The following is a 9,937-nucleotide window of genomic DNA, read 5'->3' as shown; positions in this document are numbered from 1 at the left end:
TTGACAATGTGCCCTGGACAGCAGTGTTTTGGGTGGGAGAAGGAATACTCCTTTAGGGATAAAAAGACATTGGAGAAACACTAAGATTTAGAAACATGATCCGTGATAGAGACATTTTCCTTCCTTTTGATATTTGGGGTAATAGTAAAAAATTAACCTGGAATATAACAAGAGAAAAAGGACGTTCATCCCTCTCAGAGAGAATCTTCAGTCTGTGTGGGTTCTGCCCTTGCCGTGGGCTGAGACCGCGGTGAAAGAAATCCCTCTTTGCTGCTGCCTTGTACAGTATGACGGGGGTGGGTCTGGCATCATTAACTGTCCTGCGCGATCACTTCCTGGGTGATTGGCAAGGAGGGATCCAAATGAGTCATCAGCAGAGACTTAAGAGCTGGGAAGAGCTCATCGCCAGGGCTGAGAGGGGCTGGAAAATCATTCATTGTGGCTTACAAGGTATCAGTTGTAGCGCTTTGCAAATTGCTTGTGTCTGCTTCCTCTGAAACTCAGGAAAAGACACCTCTTTACAGCGGTTGAATTGGCACTTTCCTCTGGTCAGACTAAAATGGACTGGTGGATCAACAGCTCATGCCAGGGAGGAAAGAGCGTCCAGCAGTCAAGAGGACTTGATGGGAAGGAATCTGGTTGAAACTGGACCAGCCCAGAGGGGGCTGGAAGGAATTCTGGGACTCTCTAAAGTTGCTTTTACTGTGATTCCTAGAATCGGAAACATACTCTGTGGAAATGTGACTTTTTCCCCCTGAATATTTGTTATTTTTTTAAAATTAAAAATATGAGAAAACTTTATTTAATCTTGATCAAATCCACAAATTCTGCCATTATTTTTTTATGATGATTTAACAAAAACCCTTTTTCTTTTGGAATAGAGAGTCACAGGAAGTTGCAAAGATAGTGCAGAGAGGTGCTGTGATTCCTTCGCCAGTTTCCCTTAATGGTCACATCTTACGTAACCACAGTACAATATCAAAACCAGGAACCTGATATTGGTACAATATAAGTAGTTTTGTGTTGTTTTATCACACTGAAGATTAATGTAACCACCACTGCAATTGAGACACAAAACTATTCTATCACCACAAAGATCTCCCTCATGCTACCTCTTTATAGTCACACCCTTTTTTATTTTCTCTTACAGTTATAAAAAGATACTTTAAAAATTTTTTTAATTAAAAAATTTATTATTATTTTTTAGAGACAGGGTCTCTCTCTGTTGCCCAGGCTGGAGTGCAGTGGTTTGATCACAGCTCACTGCAGCCTCCAACTCCTGGGCTCAAGCGATCCTCCTGCCTCAGACTCCCGAGTGGCTGGGACTGTGGGTGTGCACTACCATGCCTGGCCAAAAGATACTTTTGAAAGATCCAGCTTCTCTCAGTTGTGCAAAGAGGATCAAGGGAAACGGATTTGGGGTATATCCACCCTTGAACCAGGAAAAGGGGCAGCTGGACAAATGGGGGGCCAGATGAAGTTGTGGCAACAGGAACCACAATGGGGGAACCCCAAAGAGCGTGGCAAAACCTAAAGGGAGAGTCTTTTGATGGGCTTAGTTTCCTGGGGGTACAGCTTCTGTTTTAAAAAATCTCTCTTCTTCTGCAAGGGAATACAAAGGACATAGAAGACCAGCAACTGCCAGGAAGGAGCTCGTTCTAATTTTAACATTGTAGCTGCCTGACCTCCAAATGGGCTCTTTGCCATCTGTATCTATCTCCCTTTACGTTTAAGGTGGAAACATTATTTCTTCCGTCTTCATAGCTTGGGACTGAGTATGAAATATTTTTGGTATAATATGCTCAGGTTTTTCTGGGTATCTGCCTATTTATGGACAAAATGAAAATATTTCTTGATCTCTCTTAGAAAGCAAGAAGAACCTAATAGAAAAAAAAAAGAGTATGGTCAGAATAAAAATTCACAGAAACTGAGGTGAAAGCAAAAAAGTGTCTGAGCACAGAGTGGAGGGAGGACTCAGGACAAAAGAGAGACCGAATCCTGGGCCACTGGAGGCTCTTGCTCTCGGGCCCGAGTGGACTGGAATAGACCCACAGGGAGGGTTTGGTCTTCTCATGGAGCCAAGCAGAGGCCGTGAGAGTGGGGCAGTGCTGACCCCAAGAGGCTTCACAGCGATGCTCTGAGAGGGATTTTGGAAAACACTGATCACCTAGGCTAGACAGAGGTGAATACTATCTGTTCTGGGGGTCCTTACTTGTGACACAGTTTATGTAGAAAAAAAATTTCCATTAATTTACATAGTTGACCGAGCTTGTCTTAGGTGGCCCTAAGCCCTTTGAAACCTCTGTTCCTGGTTCTTGGTGGCTTGATCCCCATTCGACATCCTGTGCTGTCTTTGCTGTCATCGTTCGTCCTTCACTGGGAATGGGTACAAGTCACCGCGTAGGCTGACCTAGGAAGGTGTGAAGGGCATTTGCTCCTTTTTAAACAGTGTTTCAATCAGCTAGAAACGGAGGGATTATTTAGGTGGGTGGATGGGGCAGCTTAAAATTGTCCTGGGACCTTGAAAATCATACCACTTTTCTGTCCCTGTACCTTTAATGACAGTAGCACTTTTTGTTGCATTATGTCAGACTGACTGAAAGGTGTGTTGGGAGGGGAAAAATGGTAAAAAGTGGGCGATTCTCAGATTACAGTCACAGAAAAGGACGCTACCCTCTGACTGTGGATGTCAAGGCCATCCGGTACCAGAAGGGTATCTCCCCAGTATGGCGAACAGTGTGCCTGGCACTGGATTAAGCCTGTCACAGAGTTATAGGGCTACTCTTCCTATATCCCACAACCCCATGGACCCCGATACGTTTATGCTATTGCACATTTACTGCCCATCAACACTCTTAGTACTTGATCTCCTCTTTACCGAGCTTAAGTTCCGTATGACAGGCCAGGCGAGGTGACACTTGAAGCTGGATCTTTCAAAAGTATCTTTTGGCCAGGCATGGTGGTGCACACCTTTCTATTCTAAAAATAGAAAGAAATTAGCCGAGCAATTAAAAATAGAAAAAATTAGCCTGGCGTGGTGGTGAGCGCCTGTAGTCCCAGCTACTTGGGAGGCTGAGGTAGGAGGATCGCTTGAACCCAGGAGTTTGAGGTTGCTGTGAGCTAGGCTGATGTCACGGCACTCTAGCCCAGGCAACAGAGCAACACTCTGTCTAAAAAAAAAAAAAGTTCCATATGACAACTGTCTTGCTTGCACCCTGGACTCTGTTGCCCTTCTATGGTTTCTTTTTTTTGAGACAGGGTTTCACTTTGTCACCTGTGCTAGAGTGCAGTGGCGTCATCATAGCTCACTGCAACCTCAGACTCCTGGTCTCTAGTGATCCTCCTGCCTCAGCCTCCCAAGTAGTGGGGACTACAGGCATGCACCACCACACCTGGCTAATTTTTTTATTTTTGTGGAGACAGGGTCTCGCTCTGGCTTGAGCTGGTCTCCAGTTCCTGGCCCCAACCAATCTTCCCACCTTGGCTTCCCAAAGTGCCGGGGTTACAGGTGTCCCTTCTATGGTTTCAATATACTCACCTGAAAAAATCAAACCCTGCCTTCTCTAAGCCTATCCTGGTGCAGCTGCAGGGTGCTGGGGGAAAACACAAAATCAAGCTCACACAACTGGTTCAAAAAAAGCGAGATTCTCTCACAAAAGAACAACTGTCTCACTTTTAATCTTAAAATTCCCTAACCCATTTTCAATCCCACTCTTCTAGATGACTGTTTCATTCCTCTCTCTCCTCAAGCCCCCTGATGACTTTATTACCTTATTTTCTACTTCACCAAGAAAACTGAAGACTAGAAGAGAGCTCCTAGCTCTGCCACATCTGTGAAATACCAGCATCTGTTCCCTTCTCCCCGGCTCTCCCGCGTGTTACCCTGGATAATGGATCCAGTTTCCAGCTAGATTCCATCTCTCTCCCTCCCCCACCCAGCATCACCATGTCCCTCTCTATTGTGTAATTCCCATCAGCACAGAAACATGTGGTTGATATTCCTCTAAACTTAAAACAAACTTTTCTTGACCACAGTTCCTCTGCTTGCTCTGTTTCTTTGTTCCTTTTTGCAGCCAATTCCTTAAAACAATTGATTATGCTCTCTTGTCTTCAGTTCCTCTTCTCCCACTCTCTCTCCAGCTCCAGTCTGGCTTTTGCCCCTGTCGTTCCACCAAACTGCGCTTTTCTGGGCCAACCATGACTTTGACATGGCTCTATCCAAGAGCCGATCCTCAGTGTTCATCTCCATCTTGGTGCATTTTCTTTCCTTTGCTTCTGAAATGCTGAACTCTCCAGGTTTTCCTCCTACCTCAGCGGTCACTGTTGCAGTCAGCTTGGACACTCCAAGGGCGGCAAGACCCTTCTGCATTATCTACCCAGTGCCCCGTGAATCATCGGGCTTTCCAGTCTGGCCGGCAGGGGTGGCGGGTGTTTCCAGCCCCCGTAATTGCCGGGTACTGTTCCCTCTTATGAGCTCATGTGGTTTTCCCCATCCTCAGGTACTTTTCTCACATATGAGAGCGGAGTGCTGATCAGGACTCTGCTGAGTACTTGGGGGCTTCTGCAGATCTCTGGAGCTCTCTTTCTGTGCAACTTTCTCCTCTCAGATACTCGGTTTTGTGAACTCGAGTGGCCCTGATCTCCCTGGACTTTCTGGCTGTGTGTCCTCAAGTCAGGGAGTTGACCGAACCCCGCTGGGTTTCTCCTTCTGGCGACTCAGCTTGGAAACTCTCTCAAGGCAGTAAACTGGGGTAATTGTAGGGCTCAGACTCTCAGGGACCATTGTCTTTTGTTTCCTAATGTCCAGTGCCTTGAAAACTATTGTTTCACGTAGTTGGTCTGCTATTTTTTTTTTTTTTTTCCTGAGACAGAGTCTCCCTCTGCCACCCTGGGTAGAGTGCAATTGCTTCATCATAGCTCAGCTGCCACCTCAAACTCCTGGGCTCAAGCGATCATCCTGCCTCAGTCTCCGGAGTAGTTGGGACTACAAGTGTGTGCCACCATGGTTGGCTAATTTTTTCTGTTTTTGGTAGAGACGGAGTCACACTTTTGCTCAGGCTGGTCTTGAACTCCTGGCCTCAAGTGATTCTCCCGTCTCATCCTCCCAGAGTGCTAGGGTTATAGGCATGAGCCACTGGCCTGCTTTTTGTTGTTGTTTGTTTCAGGTGGGGGTAAATCTCCATCTTGGCTCTAATCTAATAGGCATCTGAAAATCAACATGCCCCGGATGGGACTCGTGGTTTTTGTTGGACCTGTTCCTCTTGTGACCTGCTCCATCAAGCTGACGTCTCTCTTTTTCTCACCCTGTCCCCTCCAGTATCTGTTCCATCAGGAAATCCTCTGGCTCTTCCCTCCAATTTTATACACCTCCACTGTATCCCCTGATCTGAGCTGCCATCACTTTTGTCCTGGATTACTGTAATTGCCACCTACCTGGTCCCTTTTGTGCCCTTTTCCACCTGGAATCTATCCTCGATTCAGCAGCCAGAGTGAGCCTTTCAAAACGTGAGCTCCCCGCACTCTGCTGGAAACACTGCCTTGGCTGCCTTAGCGATTCCGCAGTGGAGCAGGACGTTCTCGCTCGGGGCCCTTGCCTGCTCCCCGCATGCCTTTCCCCCAGGTCTCTTATGTCTAACTTGCTCTAATCTTTGTTGTATCAGCCTTTTTAATGAAGCTACTCCTTTACGTTTTTTTTACTGAAAAAAATATTTTAGTAGAGCTCCATCTCATTATTTTTGGAATAGATAAAACACCTACATGGTTAAAAATTTGAAAGATCAAAAGATAACTTTTCCTCCCACCCCTGTCTCCCCCCAGAGACGACGAATGTTTCCCGTATATCCTTCCAGTGATCTTTTATACACACGCAAGCGATGTACACCCACTCTTCTTTTTTATACAAATAGTAGCATCTTATACACACTGTTCTGCTTCTTATTTTTCTCACTTACCACTCCGTCTTGGAGATTGAGTGGCTACATTGCATTCTATTATTCAGATATTCCATAATTTACCTGAAACTTTGAGACCAGATACTTTTCCAAGTCCAGGATTCTAAAACTTTGCTATCATAAACAAGGCTGCAATGACTTACCTTGTACTTATGTCGTTTACCTCATATGTGAGAAAATGTGGGATAAATTCCTGGAAGTGGAATTGCTGGGTGAAAAAGCATGTGCATTTGTAATTTTGATTACCTGTTACCAAATTGCTCTCCCATAGAGTCTGTACCCATAGACGTTCCAAAAAGCAAAGTGTGAGAGTGACTGTCTCTCTATATCTTCACCAATATGGTATGTTATCTTTGACAGTATTATAGGTAAAATGATGACATTTTATTTAAATATTTTCCTTATTATGGTTAAAGTTAAGGTTCTAAACCCCAAAGCAATTTATGTTTTCTTTTCTGTGAACTGTCTATTCATAGAGTATTGGTTTTGTCTGTGTTGTTCTGCTCCAATGAACTTGAGGAATAAGACACATGTATGACTTTGGGGGAGAGGGACTTTGGGGGAAGCAGGTCAGAGGAGTCGTCTGACTCTCCTGGGGACCCCTCTGACTGAAATCAGGATAAGGGACTCAGAATCTTACATTTACCTGGGAACTTTGGAAATAAACTTGTTCAATGCTCTTTTGTTTGCTTGTTTTGTGTTTACCACATCCATCTCCTCCTCTCCGCTCCCATCTCCAGTGGAATCCCGGAGGTGCCTCACTTTTGAAAACGTTTCTAAATTTCTAATCATTAAAAATTTGCAATAAACGTATACTCAAGTGCATTACACATCATTTGTGTATGCTTTTGTATACACTATGAGAAAAAGTTTTCTTCTGTCATTTCTACCCATACAGATCCACAATCCTGAAATCCAAGATGCTCTAAAAATTGCAAGTGTTTTTATAAATTTAGCACCAAAACTTATTTGGTGGTAAAATTTGACCTGAACTGATGGATAACTATTGAGCATCTTCATCTCATTGTGAATATTTAAATGTTTTTCCAAACAATTATTCATCTGTTTTATTACCCGGTACTGCCTTGGACCCTGCTGGGGACATTATATAACAGACGGTGTATTACATTTCTATAAAATCTTGAATATTGGAAAGCATTTGGCCCTGAGGGTATCAGACGAGGGACCTGCATTTGGACTTACAAATTCATCATTACTTGGGACTGTTTTAAATCTGCACTGGTTTTGTTCAAGTCAGGCCTATGTGTGTTGGGTCATGCGAAGTTGTTCAAACAAGTTCAGAACAGTCAGTTGTGCAATAATATCATGATACTGCTCTAGTGCAAATATTTGCAATGCTTATTCTAAGCTTTGGGTCCTTCTCTGATCTTTAAATATACCTGAAAGAATATAAGAGATTTAAAAATATTAAAAGTGATTCAACTTGAAAATAAAAATTTCATGCCACTCCTCTTGTCTTATTTAGAGATCTAAGGTGAGCTGTTAAGAAAGCTGCTATATTTACAACTATGCATGTGGGAAAATTAGGCTTTCCTTTATATTACACAATCAACACAAAACACATATGTATTGTTATTCACAACCCTAATTGTAAATGTGTGCAAAAACTTCATTGTTCCCATTGCCTTCTTAAGTAAATATTTTACATATGACTTTACTAAATATTTTCTACTAATTAAATACAACTTTTGACTCATTTTACTCACAGAATTTCTCAAAACAATTTTATTTGGAAAGGGTTTTATTCAATTACCCAATGGTAAAAATATGGAAAAGGAAAAGGATAACTGGAGACTGAGAACTATACCCTCTGCATCCTTGGAGGAAAGAAAGGTGCTCTCTGGGTTGTTTCAGGTAAAGAATGTGGATGGGACTATGGGAAAGAGAGTTGATTTCACACAGTGTCTTTCTGCATCAGCGATTTTAAGAAAGACTCTTAGTGGTTATTGACAACGGGTCAGATGATGTTTTTGAACACACTGCTCTCTGCCTTCTGACCTAGTGAATTCTGGGCTCAGCCCTCCTGCTCCATCTCTTTCTTGATCCAGTCCACATAGTTGAGCAGTTTGGTGTAGAAGCCATACCCCCTGCTGCACCCGATGCCCCAGGACACGATGCCCGTGGCCACCCAGCGATCGTCCTGGTCCCTCACTGCAAAAACACTCCCACTATCCCCCTGACAGGCGTCCTGCTTCAGACTTGGGTCCCCGGCACAGAACATGTTCTGAGAAAACACATCATTCCTCTTATTTTTCCGGAGCCAGCTCTCACATGCCTCTCGCTTAGCTACGGGCAGACGGACAAACCTGAGGTCATAAGAGAGCTTCTCCTCCATTATCCCAAAGCCACTGACATAGCCCATGAGGCCCCTGTCATAGAAGGTCTCGTTGTCAGGGAGGCAGATGGGAAGGAGGTTAGGGCCCAGGGTGACGCTATTTTCCAGCTCCAGCAGGGCGATGTCCCCCTCAAAGTTGTGGGACTCGTCCTGACGGTAGTCCGGGTGGATGCTGACCCTGCGGACGGGGTGATTTGCCATCTTTGTGATCTCTTCCACGCTTGTGTGGCCCAGGAACACGTCCACAGTGGCGTTGTTTTGCATGTCGTGGTCCTTGGGGTAGAGGGTGTGGGCTGCCGTGAGGATCCAGCGGTCGCCCAGCAGGGCTCCACCCCCGCGCCCGTAGATGTTGGTGAATGCCTGCCAGGGGAAGTTGCCCAGCTGCGCCTTTTGCCCTCCGATGATGCGCTGCTTCTGTTCCACGGGGTGGACAGGCTTCCCACACACTGAGGAGGAGGGACGGGAAGACAGGGAGGAGTCAGCTCCAGCTCCTGCCCCTCTTCCCTCTGTGGGCAGTCAGGCCCCTCCTGGCTCTTGGCCCTTTCTCTTTCTCCTCGAATTCCCACACCCCTTCCCTGGCTACTGTCAGCTGCTTCTCCTTGCTCTTGTTTATTTCTTCCCCGGGGTTTTCTCTTACTGTTTGTCTTCCCTGATTTCCCATCTGTTCCGTGAAAATGCTGGAATGTCAGGACTGCGTCCAGTTCTCTGTTCCTCTGTCCCTCTCTCCCCTCCCCTGTCCTTGCTCTGTCTCCTTTCTCTGTGCCGCGCTTCGTCTGAGGCCCTGCAGTGCTGCGAAAGACCCTGGGGATGGCCCAGAGGGTTCCCACTCACCTGGCAAACACCGAGGTATCTTCTCTCCCTCCTGCTCATTCTTCCAAATGCCCTGGGCCGTGCAGGTGTACATCCCTGAGGGGAGAGGAGGCTAGAATCAAGCTGGGAGGTGGTGGGTAAGAAACCAGATGCCAATGGGTGTGCTCTACAGGGAGTGGGGCCATGAGGACCCAACATGGGCAGGGGTCAAAGGCCAAAGGTTCAAATCTGGAAGGATAGAATATAAGCGTGTTAAGAAGTTCCATATGTATATTTTTGTTTTAATGATAAGTGAAAAAATTCAGAATACTTAACCATATGTGTATATTTTTTGAGACAGGGTCTTGCACTGTTGTCCAGGCTGGAGTGCAGTGGCACAATCATAGCTCACTGCAGCTTTGAACTGCTGTGCTCAAGCAATCCTCCTGCCCTAGCCTCCTGAGTAGCTGAGACTATAGGTGTGTGCCACCACATCTGGCAAATTTTTAAAAAATTTTTTGTAGAGATGGGGTCTCACTATGTTGCTCATGCTGGACTTAACTATATGTTTGATGTGATCCCTGTTTGTGAAAGTAGACGTAAAAACCAGAGGAATATATCAAAATCTTATCAGTGATTGCAATCTTGGTAGTGGGATTGTGGATAATAACAGTAGCTTCATTTGCTAATTGCTGACAATGTGCGTGCTTGTTGCTAAGCACTGCATCTGCATTATCCCATTTAAGCACCATAATGACACTGTCATGTATGTATCATCCTCATTTTACAGATGAGGAAACAGAGCTTACATAATTTGTACAGGTCACATAACTTCTAAGTG

The 9,937-nt window shown here is 45.1% G+C and overlaps 1 protein-coding gene across 2 annotated transcripts in view; it reads right to left on the bottom strand.

Annotated features, from left to right (window-relative positions):
- Positions 1-7,876: 7,876 nt before the first annotated feature.
- Positions 7,877-9,937, bottom strand: part of C1R (complement component 1, r subcomponent) — an 11,106-nt gene continuing 9,045 nt past the window's right edge. For both annotated transcript variants that reach the window (XM_012637852.1, XM_012637851.1), the window contains exons 10-11: positions 9,139-9,213; positions 7,877-8,753 (exon numbers count right to left, since the gene is read on the bottom strand). In XM_012637852.1, coding sequence (XP_012493306.1) covers positions 7,987-8,753; positions 9,139-9,213 — 842 coding nt within the window. In that variant the 3' untranslated portion in view covers positions 7,877-7,986. The remainder of the gene's footprint in view (positions 8,754-9,138; positions 9,214-9,937) is intronic.

This window comes from Propithecus coquereli, unplaced genomic scaffold (assembly GCF_000956105.1).
Source record: "Propithecus coquereli isolate 6110/MARCELLA unplaced genomic scaffold, Pcoq_1.0 Scaffold124, whole genome shotgun sequence".
NCBI lineage: Eukaryota > Metazoa > Chordata > Mammalia > Primates > Indriidae > Propithecus > Propithecus coquereli.
Note: the sequence above shows the minus strand (reverse complement) of the source record. Positions and strands in the feature narration are given on the sequence as shown.